General features: G+C 35.9%; 2 protein-coding genes across 3 annotated transcripts; both read right to left on the bottom strand.

Annotated features, from left to right (window-relative positions):
- Window positions 1–4,638: 4,638 nt before the first annotated feature.
- LOC130718506 (uncharacterized) lies at window positions 4,639–7,871 on the bottom strand. 2 transcript variants are annotated; one of them, XM_057569107.1, is made up of 6 exons: window positions 7,459–7,871; window positions 7,108–7,242; window positions 6,901–7,035; window positions 6,666–6,692; window positions 5,049–5,150; window positions 4,639–4,929 (listed from the first exon to the last, which is right to left on the bottom strand). In XM_057569107.1, the coding sequence occupies exons 1-5, from the start codon at window positions 7,763–7,765 to the stop codon at window positions 5,080–5,082; spliced, it is 675 nt and encodes a 224-aa protein (XP_057425090.1). In that variant the 5' UTR covers window positions 7,766–7,871; the 3' UTR covers window positions 4,639–4,929; window positions 5,049–5,079. The 2 variants fall into 2 exon arrangements, with proteins under 2 accessions (XP_057425090.1, XP_057425089.1); XM_057569106.1 differs by having other exon boundaries at window positions 4,644–4,929; window positions 7,318–7,869.
- Window positions 7,872–8,495: 624 nt separating this feature from the next.
- Window positions 8,496–22,711, bottom strand: LOC130716884 (uncharacterized). The gene is made up of 19 exons (XM_057566917.1): window positions 22,548–22,711; window positions 21,490–21,596; window positions 20,882–21,040; window positions 20,172–20,237; window positions 19,976–20,065; window positions 19,521–19,826; window positions 19,304–19,401; window positions 15,896–15,931; window positions 15,669–15,789; window positions 15,283–15,519; window positions 14,901–14,996; window positions 14,709–14,774; window positions 14,508–14,546; window positions 14,245–14,379; window positions 13,330–13,691; window positions 12,608–12,698; window positions 10,737–10,928; window positions 9,621–9,746; window positions 8,496–9,173 (listed from the first exon to the last, which is right to left on the bottom strand). Exons 2-18 carry the CDS (start codon window positions 21,586–21,588, stop codon window positions 9,648–9,650), a joined length of 2,292 nt encoding a protein of 763 aa, XP_057422900.1. The 5' UTR covers window positions 21,589–21,596; window positions 22,548–22,711; the 3' UTR covers window positions 8,496–9,173; window positions 9,621–9,647.
- Between the last annotated feature and the right edge of the window lie 790 nt (window positions 22,712–23,501).

The following is a 23,501-nucleotide window of genomic DNA, read 5'->3' as shown; positions in this document are numbered from 1 at the left end:
GTTATTGCCAATACCAATAGTTCCATAGCCATCGTAGTTCTCAGTCCTAATTGGAAGGCTAGTATGCTTTTGCCCTTCTTTTTTGTTGTAATCACCATAGCCATCAGGAACATCATAACCATCACTATCACTATCACTATTAATGGAAATTCCAATTGGTCTTCTCCCAACTTTGTTACTTCCACAGTCACCATGGCCATTATTACCATTATAGCCACCATGGTTATGATCATTCCTATTGGTACCTCCAATCGGCCTGCTCCCATGTTTGTTACTTCCATAGTCACCATAGCCATCAGTACCATTATAGCCACCATGGTTGTGATCATTCCTATTGGTACCTCCCATTGGCCTGCTCCCATGTTTGTTACTTCCATAGTCACCATGGCCATTAGTACCATCATAACCACCATGGTTGTGATCATTCCTGTTGGTATCTCCAATTGGCCTGTTCCCATCTTTGTTACTTCCATAGTCACCATAGCCCTTATTAGTACCACCATAACCACCATGGTTGGGGTCATTCCTAATGATACTTCCTAATGGCTTGTGTCCTTCGTTTTTGCTACCATAGCCACCAAAGCCATTATTAGTACCATCATAGTTCTCATTCCTTATGGTACTTCCAAATGGCTTGTATCCTTCTTTGTGATCTCTTCCATAGTCACCATGGCCATTATTGGTACCATCATAATTAGAACCATCATGGTTGTCATTCCTAATGGTACCTCTAATTGGCTTGCGCCCTTCTTTGCTGCTTCCATGGTTGTCACCTCTAGAGGGATGATTAGTACCATTATAATTGTCATTCCTAATGGCACTTCCAAATGGCATGTGTCCTTCTTTGTTGCTGCCAAAGTCACCATACCCATTATTAGCACCATTATGATTATAACCATCATTGTTATTCTTCCTAATGGTACCTCCAATTGGGTTGTGCCCTTCTTTTTTGCTGCCATAGTCACCATAGCCATTATTAGTACCATTATGATCATAACCATCATGGTTATCATTTCTAATGGTACCTCCAATTGGCTTGTGCCCTTCTTTGTTGCTTCCATAGTGATTGGTACCATTATAAGCTGTTGTTGGCTGTGGGGAATGGTGGCGTGTAACAGTTGGAGTCCGGGGACTGAACCTTTGTGGATGGCTAGGTTCATTCTTCACCTTGGTGGGGGAGAGGAAGTCATTGACTTTGCGAGGGGAACCACGAACCAGGCTTGTTTTGTCATGCCATTTATCATCAGCTTCAGAGGGATGGGCCTGATGAACTGGTGCAGAGTTGTGATCATCATCATCATCATCATAAGTCTTGCTAGTCACTGGCACTATTGTCTTTTTGGTAACGTGGCCCTCTGGTGAAGAGTTACCATTAGTTTTGGGGATGAAAGGAGCAAAAGGCTTTATAGCAGGCCCTTGTGTTTGGTTTTTCACTGTGCTGTAGGTGGAGACACTCCTGTATCTGAAAGCATACTCTGCCATGAGTCCTACTTCTCAAAGAGTAAAGAGAGACACTCACTCACTCACTCTCTTTCTTTCTCCCTCTTTTGGTACTGAGAAACGAGGGAGTTCTTTCTTTCAGTTTAAGTTAAAGCTAGCTCCCAGAACTTCTCCTTATATAGAATTTTTTTTATGAAATATCACATTAGAACTAATCCCCTAATACCGCCATCTAAACAACGAAAGACAGAAGATTCAAGATTAGCAGGCATAAGAGAACCATATGCTACTTTCGGTGAAATCAATTACAAGGATATGGATTCTATTAATGTTCTCTTTCATTAACCACATATATTAATTGTCTGTAAATTATGGAATCCTATTCTGTCAATATGTGGATAGAAGCCATAAATTCCAGTGATTTTGAAATGGACATGTTCGTTGATGTTGGAGTCAAACGTGAAACTGAAGCAAGCAATACATTAGTGTTTGGATTTTCCCTGAACTCAACGTAAATTAAGCTGGCAAAATCTTACTTATTCAATCCACATTTAAATTCAACATCACAAATTTTAACTTCTCCATTAGTATCTTGAGATATGTGAAATCACGTTTGTTATATCCAAGCGCTAAACCAATTCAAGAATTGGTTCTCCACTTTCATTTGCGATGTGACCCAAGTTTGGATTATCAACAGTAATATTATTCTGCTCAATCCCAGATAGCAATTTCCATTTCTTTCACAACCACTGAAATCTCACTTATTGCTGCCTCTTCAGAATTTGTAAGCTTTTTTCTTTTCCTTTCTCTTTCCCACTTTGTTGGGCAAAGAATTGGAAAAAGTTCCCGTGGATGAGGTGTAGGTATGAATATGATAGTGTGTTGCGATTAAAAACAACGTACGCCAAAGAACAAATACACTTTATAGCTCCAGTAACATAGAATTGTGAAGTTTTAGTTATTGAATTGAAGAGACCAAGAAAACAAACTAAACCTAGCGATGATTTTATAGTTCAGGAAAATAATGCTTGAAAGTTTCGTTGTGTGAATCATGCAAGCAGGCAAGACAAATAACAAGGTAAAGAATCAGAATATAAGAAAGCCTCAAGATTGTAAAGTAGTTGGATCTTCTTCCCCCAGTTTTATGTATGTTATCCTAATTACCTATGTGTCAACTATGTTTGTCATGTGTTACGTAAACAGTCAGGTTTTACCTAAATTGCTTACATAAGAACATTACATACAAGCAACTTTCATGAGACGTGGTTGCTTAGATAAGAATTAAAACAGAGAAATTACCTATGGGATACAAGAACTAATCCTAAAATCTTTTTCAAAAACGAACCAAAACTACTTCACTAATCGTCTATACTTTTCCATATGCTAATTCCCCAACCAGTAAACTATCCTACTATTGATACGACTAATTATTTAGTATTGAATTAAGCACATAAAGAAAAAAAACAATTATATAAATTGAATTGAAAATAACATATATAAAATAAAGGGATTCTCCCACATTGCATCCTCAGGAGAGGGTATTTAACTATTCATATCATAATTGAAAATCACATAAATCTTAGTAGCTAATATCTCTTCTTCACTACTTCTGCCTATCTTCTTCCCTAGAGCTTGAATCATTTTCTGTGTTTTTCACTGATTGATTTGTTCACTCACAACATGCATCCACTCCTCCATTCCTTTGCCCAAACCTTCTCTTAAATAGAAATAATTAGGTTAAAAATGAGGTTTTGGCTGCGCAATATGGCACAACCGTGCCACTTGTGAGGCACAACCATTGTCTCATTAATCTTTAGCCATGGGGAAGCTTGGGTAGACGCGGTTGTGGATCTTTAATTTTGATGAGCACGGTCATGCCATTTGGGCTCCATAGTTGTGCTTCTTCGTGAGCACGTTAATATTTCACCTCATGCTCTATTTTGCCTACTTTTTAATTATATTTTCCTTGTTTCTCTTTTCACCTGCATTTTGCAAATACACTTGAAAACACATGAGTTGTAAATAGAAGGTACAACAATCATATAGAAAATCATGGTAAAAATAAGACATAAATCATGCATTTTAAATGCGCATCATAGCAGTTACACACATTACCATGTCATATTCAACTTCCAAGTCACCAACCCAATGGTAACAAAAAAATTAGATTTATAGCTGGCAAATGGTGCGGGAACCACTTTTAAAACCAGTGTAAGGGGAGTCACGTTCTTACATTTCGTATCATATTATTAAGCATTTCCATTTACAATAGCTGCGATACTTAGAAAAATTTATAATTCCTTAATGAAAAGTGTATAACTTCTACCTATTTTTTCGTGTACAAAAAACCTTTTGCGCTTACATAATTAATGGTATAGGCATAAAACTAGAAAATAATTCAAGCTCTAAGAGTAGTGTTAGGCAAAGAAAAATGCTAAACTTAGAAAATGCATATCATAAATAAGATTTTATTTAGAGATAGACCATAAACTGGTTGGTACAGGGCCGGCCCAACCGTAACTGAGGCCTAAAGCGAACTTTAAAGTGAGGCCTAAGTGATGCATTTTTGTTTAAAAAATTTCTTTATTAATTTTTATTTAAATTTTATTTTCGAGCTTTTTGAGATGTAAAATCATTTATTAAATTATTCTAATCAATTTGTATTGCATCCAATTCCAATTAGTTAGTACTTTACGGTCCTTTTATATTGTAGAAAAAAGGAATTTTTATTGTATCAAAACTCAACATAACCATGCCATCACAGCAAAGAGGCTAGAGCTAACTACTTACAGTAAATAGAGTTTTGACTTCGTATTGATCTTCTTCGGTTCTTCTCAATGGCTAATCAAAGAAAAAAAATATGGAGGATGATTCTTTTACAAAGGATATGAGAGTTTGGGAGACAAAGACTCTATTTTTTCCCCTTTGAGGCTTTGAGAGACTAAGAGAGTGGCAGGGAGAGTAGAATCGTTATCAGGATTTAATTGAGAGAAAAGGAGAGGTCAGAGAAGAAAAGGTGAAGAAAAAGAATAGGTAACATCAATTAATTGTCAATTAAGATTGTTAATTTCTAGTAATTATCAATTAAGATTTTTTGAGAAAAATTAGGGAAGAAACAACTAACAAAGTGGCAGGTAATGGTGAGTAATAGAATTTTTTTTTTAATATTTGAGGCAAATTTGTAAAAATATGAGGCCTTTTTTACTTTGAAAAAAAAAATTGTTTTTGAGACCTAAAACTCTAGCTTGGGTCGCTTAACCCTTGGGCCGGCCCTGGGTTGGTATAGAAGAGATTCAATCAAGGCAAACGTGAGTTATTACATATTATTTATATGGTCAGAACATACAATTCTTCACAGATATGCTCATAAACTTGAGCTCTTAAAGGTTGAGTTCCTATGATCTTAGCTCATCAGTCTATTTGGTGCCCGGCCGTTTGCGGCCATCAGTAATACCATGCAAATGGAACTCGAGCTCGTAATTATCATTGCTGTCATCCACATAGAAAAGCAAATATGGATGAAACATTAGCAATTCTTCTTTTAATATATATATACTTCATGATATACAATATATATTAACTGGAGATAATTGTGTTTATATATATACCTTTGGCGGACCCAATCACCTTGGATGAAAGTCACATACTCAGCATGATGTATTTGATGAGTAATATGAGTAGAAGCAGGAACTTCAAGTCTTGCGATTTTTCTATTAAGAAAGGGAAAAAATTAATTCTGATCAACCATAGCAATAGATTATAGATAGTCTTGCAATTTTTCTGTAAAGTATACACTCCCCCCACTCCCTCTTACACAATCCAAAAGATGCTAACAAAATATTCCCTTTAACTCAAAATAAATTTATATAAATAATAAATGATAAATAGATAAAATTATCTTTTAACAAAATAATAAATATGTTATCTTATATAGATATTCTAAATATTTATACAATATCTTAAATTTCTCTAACAAAAAACAAAATTATTAATTTTTTTATTTATATTTATCATGGTAAACATATTTAAAAGATATATTAACATTTGTATAATATTTTTAAATTTATAAATAAAGAAAAATATTTTAAAATTAAATATATAATATTTATAAAATATCTTAGAATTAATTATTGTATCAATAAAAAATGGTCTGACAACTTCCCCTAAGGAGCAGTCTTACAAAACAGTCTTTCAGTGTCATACGTCCTTACTCATATATATTTGGTCATTCCTTATCTGAACAGGTATGTATGATGAGAATATACATAATTTTTTGTGATGACTATACATGTTAGCATACGCATCATAAAAAATCATTATAATATCCTCAAATACAACTTAAAATGTCAGGTGAACTTTAAAATGCTCATAATAACACAACTTACTTTTTAAGTGTAGTAAACTTGTTGACACTTTTTAAATAAATATAAGTTTATGCTAATTAGGTTTGATATAATAAGTTTCAGATAACCAATTTATGTTTTCATATATAATGATGTAAAAATAAGTTTTGAAAACGTAGAATTATTTTTTCAGAATGAAATAGACAATTTTATTTATGTATAACAATAATCGTTATCTTAGAAATATTTTGACCATTAATCATTATTTTTTATTTAGATGAATTTAAGATATTTTATAAATATTTAGAATATTTAAAAAATTATAGTATATTTATTATTTGGTTAGAGGGTAATTTAATCTACTTATATTTAGATTAATTAATTTTGAGTTTAAGGAATATTCATGTAGCATCTTTTGGATGGTGTTAAAGGGTGTGAGGTGGAGTGTTGATTTTGAATAAAAATGAAGTTAAGTGTTGTTCCTACAAACTTTGAAGGGGTGAGTGTATTTTACTAATTATAATAATGTTTCTAGGAGATGTCTTCCTTCTTGGCTCTAACTTTGTTCCTGAAGAGTTTTGAGATTGTACTTTTTTCCTTTCTTTTACTGTATTTTTAAACTCTTTATAATGGTTTGGGACACTCCCTGTGTCTCCTTTAATTCAATTTGGATGATAAAAAAGGGAAATTAAGGTGCTCCACTGTTTCCCTCGAAGTTAGAAGCAATTAATGTACTCTTCAAGAGCAAGGATTATTTGTTGGCAGATTTAAGAAACAATATTTTGAAGTAACAACTGAATGCTAATGAGACCAGATGTAAATGGTCTCTGAATATTTGATCATAGTTTACATTTGTAACAAACGATTGAGAATAAATAATACCTGATAATTTGTAATCTGTATTAAGGCCTGCATTCAGTAGAGGCAAGTCAACACATCAAATGACCACATGAAGACCATCATTAACCAAAGCAAATTGAAAGATCAAATATAAAGACTATAAGTAAAAACCACAAGCAAGAAAAGCTTTGCACTCAATTATCAAAATGATATTGTTTTGAAGCATATAATTACTAGGCAATCTGTAGAATGTAACCTAAATAAATTGTTTGAGAACCTGTTTGCCCATAGTTGTGAGTTTGAGTAGCTAATTTGTGTTCCCCCTCCTTCTCTTTAGGCATCTTCACCTTTGCAGCACCTTCCTTCTTCAACATTTCTGTGGCTTCCCCAATATCATGTACTTGTTTCCCATCTTAAAAAATTTAATAAAACAATATAAGTGATTATTTAACAAAATAAGCAGAGACAAACAGTTTACTATTACTCGTTGGCACAGAGTTGTGATGTTGCAAAGCAGTTTGAGTAGCTTTGTGTCCCCCCTCAATCTTATTAGGATTCTTCACCTTTGCAGCTTCGGCTGCCCCAATATCATGTGCTGCCTCACTTGCTTGTTTCCCGTCTGCAAAAATTTAACAAAACAAAATAAGTGACTATTCAACAAAATAAGCAGAGATAAGGGACGGTTGATTATTACTTGTTGGGGCAGAGTTGTGATGTTGCAAAGCAGTTTCACTAGCTAAATTTTGTCCCCCAACCTTCTCATTAGGGTTCTTTACCTTTGCACCATCAATCAGTATTGGCCCATTATTTTGTTCCCCATTGACATAGTATTTACCATTGGATTTGTAGTAGTTACAGGCAGTACCACCATTCGTGTAGACCCTATTGGCAGGACGATCGAGGAAATCACTAGTAATATAGGGACGATCATCAATCCCATCTTTGCGGTGGATACTACCACTATAAATGGCATAACGTTGACGATCAGCAATCTCATTGCGACTATTGATGGCGCGAAAGTTAAGATGACGATTACGAAACTTTTCCCTTGACATCTTTTCCTGTTCATCATCTTCCCTCGACCTTTGTTCCTCTTCCTCGAGTATTTGCCTTAAATTTCTTAGGGCAGATAATTGGGACATGATCTTTAGCCAGTTAGTGAGAACTGAGGGAGGGAATTCTACCTTTGTTTTAGTTTAAGCTACCTCCCAGAACTAGAACTTCTACGTGACTAATGCCTCCAACTAATTATTTGACTAAATAAAGATAAAGAAAGATTCGAGATATATATGCATAATTGAAGACGAATTCAACTTCTCTTATGGAATCCTATTCTGAAAAATATATACGTGGATGAAAGCCTAAATTCCAGTGCTTTTAATGACGTATATATACTGTTTTCTGCTGATGTAAATGGACATGTTCCTTGATGTTGAAGTCAAACGTGAAAGTAAAACAAGCAACAGTACGGAAAATGAATTGATCAACCTATTTCACCAAAGCCAAGAATCTATACAAGATAAGAGGATCGTTCTCCTTTACCAATGACCCATCAGGAAAAAATGTTTGATCTCATTGTCCATTCTCATGTCTTAAAATCATCCAATAACACTACATTAAAGACAAGACTAAAACTATTTGCTTTGAAATCGTATGGAATCAAAAGCTGGCCTAATTCACAAAAGATGTATTATTGGTTTTATTTTAATCAATTTTTAACTAGTTTTATCAACTTTAAGATCGATTCATGTTGCTAGGGGTTGCATGGCATGTCTTTGGCTAAATTAGGTGCAAACCGAATTCATACACAAAAAACTTGTTCGTCTATAATACAAAATGGAAGTCATAGAAAATTTAATCAACACAAATAAATAACCATAATTATCACTAGTTAACAGCAGCAACTTCCATTGTTTGAGAATTTGTGACCATAAATCCACAACACAACCCAGGACATTAAGACCGAACAGTCAGCTCCAAGGGCAGGGAGATGTGACTGATTCTAAACAACGAATATAACATTACTTGCAATTAACAATAAACAAAATTTTAAAATAAAGAAGAAAAAATAAAAAACAGGCGAAGATGTAAAGAATGGAGATACACTGTTAGAAAAGTACCTTCTATAGGTATTTAACGCAAAATTTAAATGTACAATGTTTTCGTTGTTATGTCTAAATTTACTACCTATTTCCTGGGAAACATCCCATATGATCCCCACTAATGAGCAAATTAGGAAACCTTTATCTTGCAGAGACATAATCCATGTCCACGAGTCCGGTCACGTCGACTGAAAATATGCACCAGCTAGAAATAATTCAAAATGTTATAGTAACAACACCTGAGAGTATGCACCAGCTAGATATAATCCAAAACTAGTAAGTAAGATCGCTCTGACGAAGTAAAATCTATCCAAGCAGGTTCTAATGCCATTAAATTTGGTGATTAATGAGGACTTGGAATTTACAAATCTCTTGCAATGACATTGAGCAAAGCAGCCATGCCAGAAGAATCATTGCTTAGAAGTGTTGTGCACAATCACAATAAAACCTGCAAGTATTAATAATAATGAAGTCTGCAAACCTTGCTGAGACATTAATCAAATAATTGAGCCTGAAAGAAGGGAAAATTTAAATGCAGTCCATCCTAAGTGTCTAGAATTTGCGAATTGTGATAGCAATAACAACCATTCAGACACTGGCAAAACTTGCAGAATATTTTCCCACAGATTGAGAGAAAATTTTATTGATAACGGTTTGGTTTTAACCTAATTACTTCTCTCAGAAGTCAAGCTGCAACAAACTGGCTAAAACCTTCTAAATTTGGGTAGCAACATTGGCATCAATAAAAGAAGAAATACAAAATACCACCCTACTAGACCTTTCGCTATCCAGTTGGATGTAAAATATGTAAAACAATATCCAGGCACATATACTGTGAAAGCATTAATATCATATTATAGCCAAGAAAAGCTAAGCAAAGTTCAAGATGCAATACCACCACTGAAGCAAGGGAAATTTGCAGTCACCTCCCTTGAATTGATCTGTAATTTAGGATCAGGTCATCTGTCTTCTTCCATATATAAGCTCGCACTGTAGCTAAGCTCATTTCAGGAGACAATACCTGGAAATAATCAGAAAGGATCGCTAAATGCATAATATCAGATTAAATCAAAGCCTAGCTTAAATCAAACAAACCCTTCCGATTAGTTAGGGTCAAACAATAAACAAACAATTTGGTACTGTGATCATCAAACCAATCAGAAGGCATGAGTTGAAAAACTTCATAGAATATCTGGAACAAAGTTGGAAGAACACAGCTAAAACAACAGATGAAATACAATTACTTTTATCTATTTAAAGACTTCAATATAATTGTTTGATTTTCAATTAGGAGCATATAATATCTGGATACAAATTTATTATGGTCAGAAACATTGGTAAATTTGTTAAAGGTGCAAAAAGAGACAGATTCTAACCCAGGGTAACAAATAGTCTAAAAAGCAATTCCAATGCTACAACTTGAACTACCAAGTCATCTCTCCTACATAATGATTAAGGTCCAGATATCGACCAGGGCATAGCATTACATCATGCATTTAAGTCTGAAAACATAATTCTTTCATGTTTCATTATTTGTTCATCTTACTACCTCAAGTGAAGAGATCCTAGAATTTGATGAATAAAGTTTCTGCTGAGTATTGTTGCCTCTGTGCACATTTTTTAACTGATCATTTCAAAGTATCATTGGCAAAAGTATATGAACTAAATTTTGGGATAATTACACCACAACACTTCAAGGTATTGGCCAGGACTTTGTCAATTAACTCTAAACTACAGATTATAGGAGCTGATTAAAGTTGCAACTTTATAATTATAATCCTAGCCATCGAAGGGAGTTCAAGGGAATTGTCTTTATTGACATGCAGGAAATACCACATTGGGTAATCAAAAATGGCAATAAGGATAGCAAACAAACTCCAAGAAGCATATGCATGAATTGAAGAGTAGGTCAACTGTAACAACATAAAGCATGAACTTGCTCAAACTTAGCATATAGAAAATTTTATTACACATTGCATTAAGACTGCATCTATAAGAACATAAAGCTTGCCTGGTTGTTGCACAATATCTCAATAGAAGGTCTAATCTTTTGCCAAGGTTTCAACCCAGATCGGAAAGATCCATCCCCAATTGCATGGAGCTGTGACTGTGACCCACCAATTCCAGGGGGGAAATTAACATCAGCATTGACAATATCCGAAGATTTGTCAAGAACTAGCTTTTCGACAATATAATTAATAACCTAGACACGAAGGGGGAAAACTCAGTTGAACATTCTGAAATGTAAATCAATCGGGGAGAAATATTCCAACAGCATCTATCCAAAAACAAAGTAATGAACAACACAACGCACAGTAAAGAACTATAATTCTATGGATATAACTTAGACAAGTGATTGAAGCAATCAACCAAAAAGAAAGAAGTTTGTCTCATAAGAAGTTAATTACAGAACTGAAAATACCCTACCACAATTATTTTATCAATTATGTTTGTGTTACAGTCAATAGATGAGGATGCTAAAAAATTGTTTTCCCTTAGTCTCTTAAAGCCTTCAGACAACCAAAAGGAAAGAAGTTTGTCTCATAAAGCCAACAGAACTGAAACCCTACCATTATTTTTTTTATCAATTATGTTTGTGTTCACTGTACACCTCACTACAGACAAAAGATGAGGATGCTAAAAAAATGTTTTCCCTAAGCCTCTTAAAGCCTTCCTCAGTACCTCCCACATAAGCCACTTTGATACTAAAGCACAACCAAGAAATGAGAGTATCAGACATTATGAATACAGACCCAAAAATACAGCTTTTCCTGTCATAGTCCTCAACAGACCATCAAAGTTTAATCTCTTGACTTCAGAATCAGGAAAGTTTTCTTACTCTTCCTCTCATTTTCTCTTATTTTCTGTCTCATTATTTACACAATTCTCAGTATTCATTTTTCCACCTTCTATGTCTTAAAGACAACCCTATAAATTCATCAGTGGACATCACCACAGTGAAGATAGCTGATGGATGACAATTTCTGTGTCCATTCCTGTTTATCATGTGTGTAGTCCGCTTCTTAATTGAAGAGGTAAATGTGTCTTTCAGTTGTCTCAGCAAAAAAACATAGCAATAAATTTAAAAGAAAAAACATTCCAGAACATCAGGTTATCCCTGACAGGAAAATCTGACACTTGGACTCTTGCAGAGAGCTCCACTGAGCTTACTCGCCCCACCCTGTTCCCCAACACTGAAAGAACACTGAAATCCTCAGTCAGTCCAACAATTTTCATGTATGTTCTTCCTCATATCTTGTTCCCCCATCATTTCTTTGATAACTTCCAAAAAAACTGTCTTATTACGTTGTTTGTCTCTCTTTATTCAATTTCTTCTGAAAATATGGAACGTATATCTTTTTCCCCTCTTCATATTCACTATTTTTATGTTTATTTAATATACTTTTCTATTTCTTTCAATAAACAACATGGAAGCCACCATGGCAGCTCTGAGGCTTGGCACCAGACACCTTGAACAACTGCTTCATCTCCCATATCCCACAATTCATTTTCCATGCCCCATCAGGGATGGACAATCAAACAGAGGAAAAAAGACACAATTGTGAAACTATTCATGTAGACATGTTCAACTACAGGGGAACTGTATTTTACAAATATGATTTAGCATCTTGACAAGATAAAAAAAATTCCTTGAGTCCTGACTGCCAGCATTAAACAGATAATATAGATTAACAAGCAATTTAAAGGAAATTCTAAAATTTGATGTTTAAACCAATTCACCACCTCAAGGAAAAAGGTACAGCTCATTGTTCTCTTACTACAGAAACATTTCTATTTCATAATGAAATGAGGAAAGACTGAGAGCGAACATGAAGCTATTATTTCCTATTTGTCAATTACTGTCAAAAAAATAAATCTTACTTTAGTAATTCTTAATACGCGTGGAGCACTTAGCTTCCCTTGAGTGTGGATTTGGAGAGTGCCTTCACAAGCATGTAAATAGAAACTGCATCTGCAAAGGTTACCATAAAAGAATCTATATTAAGGAGAACATAATGTAACTGGTACAAGACATAATAATCATAGACATTTCCACAATTATAAGATAGCCACCATGGTCGAAACTCAAATCCATAAGTAACACTCCACTGGTTTTCTAAGTCTAGGTAAGAACGAACAGATTTCAATCTTTTTATGACCAAAACCACCAGAAGTGCAACAAAAGAAAAAGCTTAGAGATGATATAACAAATGCAGAACACCAAGCAATAGATGCCACTAGACTAATAGGAAACAGACCACTGCAACTTAAGAAAATCACAAGTCTGCTTCCATTATAATTGCTTTGTAAAGTAGCACATTTTTTTGGGATGTTATAATGTACCATCATCATATAAACTATCAAGAGCCAAGTTCTCATCCATAAAACAAGGAAAACAGCAAATTTAAATCATCAAAACATGCCTATGATATGACTTTGAGCCCTAGTATCAATAATAGCTTCAAAAAACAATGATTCAACCAAGCTATAACAAAAATGGAAAGTGTCATGACACGTGAGCAATCTTTCTTGCTTGCTACTACAAGCATGGGTAGCGTGCAACAATTAAGAGAATGCAAAAAAGAACAGGAAGGCAATATTACTTGGTATTTTCTCTAGGAGGTAATCGATTATTCAATAAGCAGTCCAGACACCACCAGGGAAAGTCTTTATCATCTTCAGTTCCATCAAGATCAGTAATTTTTTTCCTCCAGGGACCTCCATGAGTTCCCTCAGTAACAATTGAAGGAGGGGAAACGATTGAGAACTCGAATGGAGGATAAACCATAGCATCATTCTCAGAATTTCCATCAACCTCGATTCTTGAATGTGTAAAACTTCTAGTACCATTATCATTTCCAGGTAATAATTCCCCATTAGCCGGACTAGGATTTCCCATTCTTTGCTTTCGTTTTACCAACCAATGAGCCAAGAGCCCTTTGAGGGTTTCTCGAGCCAAGTTAATCTGCAGAGTAACAGGAAGACTATTTACTGCTTCCATATATCTAAAGAAACTAACAAGAACTGATTTTGGCAATTGATGGTAAACTACGGTGCGTAAGCATTTTCAGAATGACATTTGACATTGTTTGCATGGACATCCTACATTAGAAAACTGCAGAAATACATAACAGAATACCTCCACAGAAATATAACTTCTACGTAAATACTACCATGTCCATGATAATAGTAACACCGCAAGCATCATTCAGGTTCAGCAAGAAGCCAGGAACAAAGTAAAATAGGAAGATTGTTACATTTCACTGACAGTAATGGATCCCACATTTATGAAGATGAATGACGTAAACAATTGTATCAACTTGACATCATTAATTATTATAGCCAATTGTCAAAAAGGGGCAAAAGAAACATCATTTCAGATTGAGCAAGAAAAGAGTATATTAGGAAGATCATTACTTTTCCCTAACAGTAACAAATCCAGCATGCATGAAGATGAATGGCATAAACAATTGGATGAACTTGACATGTAAATTGCTAGTGAAAATAAATTCATTTACCTTATCATCTTCCGGTTTGCCCACAATACTAAGATCTACTGAATACATCTCTGCAGAAAAGCACTGGGGAGTGTCCAAATGTACAGACAAACTTCCAAGCCTAGTATCAACTGTGAACCATGTAGGAATGCTAACCTGAAATTGTATGGAAAGAAAATATAAACCAGCAAGAATAGACAAACTAGTATAGTTAAAAACAAGTATAATTTACAAAAAAAAAAAAAAAGTGATGATAAATTGATAATGACTTTAAGTAATCATACCATCTCAAAAAGCTCTTCCTTTTTCTCCTCGAAAGAAACCTATATTAGTTCACATGTAAAGCATGAGCTATTTTGAACTCACAAATGAGCGCTGTTAGCTATATTTGAACTTCAAAAACAATAATCAGTACAATTAAGTGTCTTTCCTGACAAACAAGTTTGTCATGCAGATTGTCAAATGAAAATACAGCCAGTTCTCACCTTTCCAAAATCTTCAACTACAACACCTTTTGTAATTTCCCACAACTTGACTGAACCAGAAGTATCCTATAAAAACAGCCATTTATCAGCTCAAAAGATAACAGTCAGAGATTATCAACCAAACAACAGAACAGATAACAATATTAACATATTTGGCATAATAATAATATGAACAGAAAACACCATGATTACCTTTGTCAGGACATGCCTCCTATTATTTAAAACTTCATGCTGAACTATTGCAGGGATGCCAGGAATAGTTAAAGTTGGTTGTTTATATGCAGGAACCTATTGATATTTGTAATTTGGTAACAAAAAGAAAAATCATTAGTGCCCTAGAAAAGAAAGAAACAAAAGAACATTTATTTTTGAACAGAAACTTAGGAAGACAGAGCCCATCATATTTGCAAAAAGAAAGCGCTAAAGAGGGACATATAAAAAAAATATGTTTCATCTTTACATGGACATACATATCACTTATGGAACCAGCTATGTGTTTCCGGAGCAATACACTACTTGGTAAATAAAATAATAAAATCCATAAGTTGAACTTCTGAGAAATGAATATACATACAGGGGTAGATCCTTCTAGTGACAGTCTTGCTCTTGAATATGACAAATTTCCAGCTAAAAAAGAATTGCCTCTTTGGAAAATCTTTTGAGGATTTCGTCCTTCAGCAGGCAATCTATGAACTGAAGAATCTGTTGATGCAACCCATATGCTATCATCATGCAAAGCCAATTGACAAATAGGGTGTTCGCCAGTGCAAAGCAAAACGCTCTCTCTTGTCTGCAAGTCTGTCAAGTATAACTGGACAAATAAAGAATGATGCATCAGAAGAAGATGAGCTTCACAAGTTAAACAGAACAATGAGACATCAGAAAACAATGAGACCTCACGAAAAAGAAAACCACGACATTTAAGAATTCATGTTACTTTTTAAGGAAAACAGCACTTACCGAGAAGTCTCTACCACCACTATAAACATGACTAAATGTTGAAGTGCAAGCAAGAGCCCACACAGAATCTGTGTGAACGGCATATGAATGCAAGCAACGTTGCTGACCAAGATCCCAAAGCCTGAGGAAAGATGGTGACATCAGCCAAACATAAAACAAACAAATGGAAATTATTATTAACACCATAGACATGCACCACCTTATGATCTAAAAAAAATATACACTACCTTATCATGGAGTCTGAAGATCCTGATAAACAAAACCTGCAAAGATAAATGTTAAAAATATCTCAGCAGTTGTAGGGAAAAAAACATTACTTAATTCAAGCTCACAAAACTTGCGCAAAGAAAAGATGCATGGCTGTCAGCAATGGTAAAGAGAACCAAACAGCATTTCATTCAGTATACTATTGCCCATTAATTGGGACATTAAGTAAACCTCATTTTCATCCTTCAAAGATACAAGTATGAGGTGTCATCAGTTCAGTCCTCAATATTTTTGCGACCAATTTATAGTCTGTTTGTTTGTGTTAAACTCTCTAAGATATGTAACTGAATTTCATTATTGAAAAGCTAAAGATTACAATGAGTGATCTCAGTATTTATAGAGAATACAAGGCTTGCTAAGCAAGCTACCAACTCTAACAGAATCAGTTATGTGACAGCTGTAATGACAGCTCACATGACAGCTGTATTGACAGCTCATTCTAACAGAATGTAACTAACTCAAATATTAACTATACTACTAACAGTAACTAACTTCTTAATCAGAGTAATGTGTACTCTACTCTAATAGGCCCCCTCAAACTCAAGGTGGGTGAGAAATGGATTTCTCAATCACATTGAGTTTGTCACGAAGAGTTTCAAAACGAAGAGGCGAAAGAGCCTTTGTAAAGAGATCTGCCAGTTGATCAACTGAAGGAATGTGATGCACAAAAAGAGACTTGTTGAGAACTTTTTCCCTCACAAAGAAGATGTCAAGCTCCATGTGTTTAGTGCGGGTGTGTAGAACTGGATTATGGGTCAAAGCCACTGCACCCATGTTGTCACAAAAGATTGTAGGAGGAGAAAAAGGAATCTGCAACTCCTGCAAAAGTGACTGAACCCATAGCAGCTCAGCAGAGGTATTGGCTAGGCTTCTGTATTCTGCTTCAGTACTGGAACGAGCCACTAAGGTCTGCTTCTTGGAGCTCCAAGACACAAGATTAGGGCCAAAGAAAACACATGATCCTGATGTTGACCTTCTGTCATCAGGATCTGATGCCCAATCAGCATCACAAAAGGCCACTAGAGAAACAGGAGAATGAAGAGAACAAGGCTTAAGATGCAGCCCATGATGAAGAGTACCCTTAAGATACCTTAATATTCTCTTAACAGCCTTCCAATGATCTTCCAATGGCTGACTTAGAAATTGACAAACTTTGTTCACAGCAAAGCTTATCTCAGGTCTGGTTAAGGTGGCATATTGAAGTGCTCCTACAATGGATCTGTAAAGGGTAGGATCAGCAAAGTAATCTGCTCCATATTTGCTCAATTTGGCACCACCAACCATAGGAGTAGAAATGCCCTTTGCTTCTCCCATATCTGCTCTTTCAAGGAGATCAGTAATGTACTTTGTCTGGGTCAACAATAATGACCTGTCCTGAAGATGATGCACCTGAACACCAAGGAAATAATCTAGCAGTCCTAGCTGCTTCAAAGAGAACTCAGAATTGAGATTCTCAACCACTTTCTGCACAAGAGGCAAAGAGTTGCCTGTAATGATGATATCATCTACATAGACTAGGATGTAAATGCAGCAAGTTGCATTGTGGAAAGTGAACAAAGATGGGTCACATCTACTAGGTTTGAAGCCATACTTCACAAGAGCTGACTTTAACCTTTCAAACCAAGCTCTAGGGGCCTGTTTGAGGCCATAGAGAGCTTTGTTCAACTTGCAAACAAGAGTCTTATCCTCATTCTGAAATCCAGAAGGTTGTGTCATGTACACCTCCTCCTGAAGTGCACCATTGAGAAAGGCATTATTGACATCAAGCTGATGAATATGCCACTGTTTAGTGATTGCAAGAGAAAGAATGAGCCTAATAGTAACAGGTTTGACCACAGGGGAAAATGTCTCAGAATAATCAAAACCCTTCACTTGATGATAACCTTTGGCTACAAGCCTTGCTTTATATCTATTGATAGAACCATCTGCATTCTCCTTCACTCTAAACACCCATTTGCATCCTATTGGTGTCCGATCTTTGGGTAGAGGAACCAATGTCCAGGTATCATTAGCTAGTAATGCATTATACTCAGCCTTCATGGCTGCCAACCACTTAGGGTCTTTGAGTGCTTGCTTGGCTGTAGTAGGTTCTGCCTGAGTGAGGAGCAAGGTTGGATGCAATCTGGGCATGATTATGCCAGATTTTGCTCTTGTCTGCATAGGATGAATATTGCCCACTGGAGGTGAAGGCCCAACAGGAGAAGAGGGAACAAGGCTTAAGATGCAGCCCATGATGAAGAGTACCCTTAAGATACCTTAATATTCTCTTAACAGCCTTCCAATGATCTTCCAATGGCTGACTTAGAAATTGACAAACTTTGTTCACAGCATGCCATGGCGATGATGAAGAAGAAGAGGAAAAAGCGAGAAAAATCAGAGAGAAAGATCCCAAGGATCGTTCAGCGCTCTGATACCATGTTAAACTCTCTAAGATATGTAACTGAATTTCATTATTGAAAAGCTAAAGATTACAATGAGTGATCTCAGTATTTATAGAGAATACAAGGCTTGCTAAGCAAGCTACCAACTCTAACAGAATCAGTTATGTGACAGCTGTAATGACAGCTCACATGACAGCTGTATTGACAGCTCATTCTAACAGAATGTAACTAACTCAAATATTAACTATACTACTAACAGTAACTAACTTCTTAATCAGAGTAATGTGTACTCTACTCTAATAGTTTGAGATATGACTCACCTGGCACAGCATTTCATGCAAATCCAATGGCCATAAATAAATGTGGCACAAATTCCAATCCCATTGACTGGAGAGAAATAAAGACCCCCCTTCTATCAAGCGCCAGTTGGTATTAGATAATATTTAAAATGGACATGCTATGAGTCCCTCAATAACTCAAAGAGTCACCATTTTGGTCCTAGATTCCCGTTTCTTAGAAGGCTGTCTAATAGGCATTGACATGGCAAGTAGATAATGGACCACATCAGCATCCAAGTAGATAACAGACCATATCAAGGTCTCGTTGAACAGACTTTTAATATAGGGTGACAAAAGGACCAAAATGATGACAATTTTAACTATCGAGGGACTAAATTGTTGACAAAAATCTTTTGGGCACTGAAGTGATCATGCGGTAATGCCTAAATCTTTGGAGGACTAAGATAGTGGTTTGCTTTGTGTTATTTATGTGCTTAGTTGTGTGTTGTCATAATACACAAATGTCATAGGAGAAACACTGAAGCAGATATAGTGGGAATTTTATGATAATAAAAAATTCATAAACAAGTTCCTAACTCTAATGTTTGTTAACAGTAATTTGAGCAGAATAGAAGAAACAATGCAGGTATGAGGAAAGACTCTAAAAAATACAAATGTAAATTAAAAAGTATGTGTCCAATCAACAAACCTGCCAGTAGAATCCAGAAGCAAAGCCCTGATGTTATCTGTATGCCCTTTTAGTTTCATAGTCTTTGATCCAGATCTTGGATCCCAAACACGCACAACCTGGAGAAACAAAAAATAAAATAAAACAAAAGTAAACCATGCTCTAAAATTCCAAGGGTAATAACAGACAGAAGCCACACTAAATTGGAACATGTATGTTAGCATGAATCCCATTGTACCTTTTCTGTACCACCAGAGACAAGAAGTGTTCCACCTTCATTCATTGCCAATGCATAAACAGATTCCTTATGGCCTTTAGCAGCAATTGGAATGTATCCTTGATTTTGAGTAGTGTGCACAGATATACTGTTACTTGAGCTGATGCTACGTAAGCTAGTCAATGGTAATGAGTTCCCAGAACCATTGATACCATTTGAAGTATCATCATCCGTAGCATCAATGCACTTTGCAGCTGAAGCATGTGCAGCTTCAAGATCCCATACGAAAACCTCTCCACCGAGGCCACCAGAGGCAACAATATTGCTCTAAAAGTCACGACACTATTAAAGGATCAGAAAATGGATTTGATAAGATTCAAACTTTAAAACCAATCAAACTAGCTGTAACGTCAAACACAGAAAAAAAAATGCTTGAAGCACTTAGTAAGAAGCATGGAAAGTTCAAAGTACATTACATTTTTTTCAGATGCTGCAAGGCAAGTAACATAATCTGAGTGTTGGCGGAGCGTCCTAGTACATGTTCCAGTGGAAAAGGCATCCCATGTCTGGCATAAACATACAACAGCCGGAAAGGAGTAAAATTATATCAGTGCTGCTAGCACAGCAAAAGGGCAATGATTGATTACAATAAATAACTAACAGGCAACAAACCTTAAGGGTTGTATCTGACGAACAAGAAACAAGGGTACTATCACCCACAAGAACGGCATCATTAACCTGTAAACATAAAAAGTAACATCTACATATTTAACAAGTGTATGTATATACTATCTATATCCTCTATTACATGGCAATAAAAGGAAACATGATGAAACCACAGTCAAAGAGGTTCACGAATTCAGTGACCGTTGTTGTCTCTTTCAATATTAAAACAAATCTCAATTGTGGGATTAAATTTTGAGCACAAGCAAAACCAAAGGACTTAAGGCTACTGACCTCTTAAACACAAAAGAAAAATAACAGTATATGCACTATACAAAATAAGTAAAATAAATTTTACTTTCAAGTTTCAACAATTGCAGACCAGACCACCTTTAAGGCAAGAAATTAAGAAAACTATATTCATCTCAATGATACATATTTTGCACCTAGCCTAGTGAATAGTTTCCCACTGCTACAGCTTTAAAACCGACCACAAAGTTTGGGGTTTAAGTTGAACTTCACTTAGACATCCATCTTATGAAAAAATTGGAGAACAGTAAACATAGAAGCTGAAGCATCATAATGTAACCGTAGAAAATAAAATTGTAGCATTCATGAGGTTATTCCTAGTAAACCATGAGTCACCAGACAAATGGAGGATGTACAAACAAACGTTTGCGTGTGTGTGTGTGGCGCACAGAGATAGAGAGAAGTATTACCCAGTCCACATGAGCTTCAAAGGTAGCAGAGCATGTTGCTGCATCCTCACCTAGTGCCCACCGTTTTAGCCTGCCATCACGGCTCCCAGTGAAGAGATAATCAGACCCATCAGATACTGCAGACTTAAGTACGGCCAAACAATTTATGCCTGCGCAATGCTGTGGAAAAGAACCAACTTTCAAGTGAATATAGATAAACCAACAAAGAAAATTGTCAAACTTTAAAGAGTTCCACGTCCAGCTAAAAGCTGCAAGATGGATGCAGAAGTAGCATCTACTACATGTCTACATGTAAATACCTAGTCAAAATGTAACTGGCACCATTGTATACATCAAACTATTGATAAAGCTATCACTGATGATGAGGTAAAATGATGATAACTATTGACAGGAAGGAGGAAAGTATGTATTCCACCAAAGGATCTAATATTGAAAGATATAGAACAATATGAATATCATGTAGTTAACATAAATAACAACACTATCAATCTCATCTAGCAGACAAAAGCCCAAAGAAAATATCTAAGGGGATAAAGATGTCAGTCACCAAAAACACGAAACTTGGCCTCTTTCATGAAACAGATAGAATAAAGCAATAATAAGTTCACCTTTGTGTCATCAGAATCATTCAACACATATGTTAATCTCTTCTCCTTACGCGGGTGAGTTGAACTGTTTGTGTTCCCTGCACTACCCACGCGGTGCATTGCCAAAACTGCGACAGTTCATAAAAGATAAATCACATAGCATGAATAGCATATCCAGGAGTAAATTAAAAATGATGAAAAGGTGCTATACTAAATTAAATTATTAGCTCCAAACAAACACAAGTCCTCAGACATAAAAAATATATAATTAATATTCAAAAAGGTTAGCAAGATGCAGAGAGGCGGTACTTTCAGTGGAATATTTACTGCAGTTCAAAGGTGTTACAAAAGAGAAAACTATTCTAAGTTTCTAACACCTTGTATACCTGAACTATCAACCCTAAAACTCCAAAAAATTCCACAAACTGAATTTTCAAAATGTCTTCGACAAACCCAACCCAGTAACAAAATATCAAACAGACAAAAGGAAATATATCCACACTTATTAAAGCCACCATCATAACTGAACAGATAACAATTTGCGCATGGTCAATCCTAGCAGTTCATCAAACAGAAGAACTCTCTAGTCTTAAGGGCACAATCAGCTTCCGAGAAAGTGCCAGCTATACCAGCGCATTTTGCATAACGCAGGAGTACAGAAATAACGCAAAAACAACAAAGTCAAATACTAAAGTCTAAAAGCTCCTAAAATGCAAAAACATGAGCCAAGTAGAACCAATAATTTCACTGAAACGCAAGAAACATGACTAATTCAACCTCGAGCATGGTCGTAAATTCCAATCATCAAAAGCTTACTATGAAAATCCAAACCTAAACACCACGGTAACATAATCAATCACCAAAACCGAACCTAGAAGAGATTCAAAGCCAGCCGAATGTCCGAAATCATTCATTCCAGATAAGCAGAAACAACAAATTAAAACGATAACAGTAAATCTTAAACCGCAACACATATTAACTAGCCTAGCCTCATCAAAAAAATTCACAATCAATACGAATAAACAAACAATCGGAAAACAAAAATCGGAAGATGGAACGTGAGAAAACGAAGTCCGAACCTCGATCAGTGACGAATGTGTGGCTCTGTTGATGAACTTGTATGCTGTTTGGAAGCTCCGAAATTGCAGAGAAAATGTGTTGTTATTTTCCGGGAAAGTTAGAGAGATGGGAAAAAGAAGAAGAAGATGGAAGATGAAAATGTAAATGCGACTTTCAATTTTATTGTGGAAGGTCATTTGATGATTTGACTCAGTTTTTTTTATTTTATTTTTTGCAGAATTGAGGATAAGATTGTCTTTTCAATGAGGGATAAATCTGTTTAAGGAAAATCCATGTTTTGCTCCCGGATTTAGTGCAAAGCATGAGATTATTTTTGCTGAATCAATGTTATATATGCATATTCGCATATTTCTTTTGTTTTTAGAAAGGGGAAATGTTCAAGTTGTAGTTGAATACGAATTATGACTCTGCTAGGGTTTGCTCACTGGTCCACGCCTAGGAGTTGCATGCGCCGCCGCTGACTTCCTTTGTCGTGCCGCCGCAATCTACAGAGAGTCAACGACACTACTTCCCCACCACGGGTTTGGGGTCTTCACGTCCAGTTCCTTTCTTTTCCTTTGCTGCGACTCGGTTGCAGCATATACTCTGTTTTTTCTCACTGTTTTAGCAACTGCTGCTGTGCGTTGTTCCTCTGGGTCCTGTTTCGATGGTGAACGACTTTGATGTGGTGCTTGAAGGTGACGAGAATGAGGTGATTAACGTTGGTGAAATCTTGGTTGATCCTCTGCTGGGTGAGGACGTCTGGCTCCTTGGCAAGGCCCTTACCCGCTCCCGTGTTGGTTTCGGTCCTCTCAGAGCCATGATGTTGGGTTTATGGAACTCTCGAAACTGCTTGGAGGTGCGGCAGGTCGGCACCAATCTGTTCTCTTTTCGGTTCAAATCCACCAAGGACCGTGACCTGGTTCTCAAATCTGGACCATGGTTTTTTAACCGCCACATGTTGGCACTGAACA

This window comes from Lotus japonicus, chromosome 5 (assembly GCF_012489685.1).
Source record: "Lotus japonicus ecotype B-129 chromosome 5, LjGifu_v1.2".
NCBI classification, from domain to species: domain Eukaryota; kingdom Viridiplantae; phylum Streptophyta; class Magnoliopsida; order Fabales; family Fabaceae; genus Lotus; species Lotus japonicus.
Note: the sequence above shows the minus strand (reverse complement) of the source record. Positions and strands in the feature narration are given on the sequence as shown.

Excerpts from the sequence above, each read along its gene's own strand:
- LOC130718506 (XM_057569106.1), bottom strand. The coding sequence starts at position 7,765 with ATGTCCCAATTATCTGCCCTAAGAAATTTAAGGCAAATACTCGAGGAA. Across the intron at positions 7,243-7,317 it reads TCACAACTCTGCCCCAACAA|ACGGGAAACAAGCAAGTGAG; the intron begins GTAATAATCAAC and ends AAATTTTTGCAG. Across the intron at positions 5,151-6,665 it reads TACAGATTACAAATTATCAG|AAAAATCGCAAGACTTGAAG; the intron begins GTATTATTTATT and ends CTTTCTTAATAG.
- LOC130716884 (XM_057566917.1), bottom strand. The coding sequence starts at position 21,588 with ATGCACCGCGTGGGTAGTGCAGGGAACACAAACAGTTCAACTCACCCG. Across the intron at positions 15,520-15,668 it reads GTGGTGGTAGAGACTTCTCG|TTATACTTGACAGACTTGCA; the intron begins GTAAGTGCTGTT and ends TTATTTGTCCAG. Across the intron at positions 13,692-14,244 it reads GCAAACCGGAAGATGATAAG|ATTAACTTGGCTCGAGAAAC; the intron begins GTAAATGAATTT and ends GTTACTCTGCAG.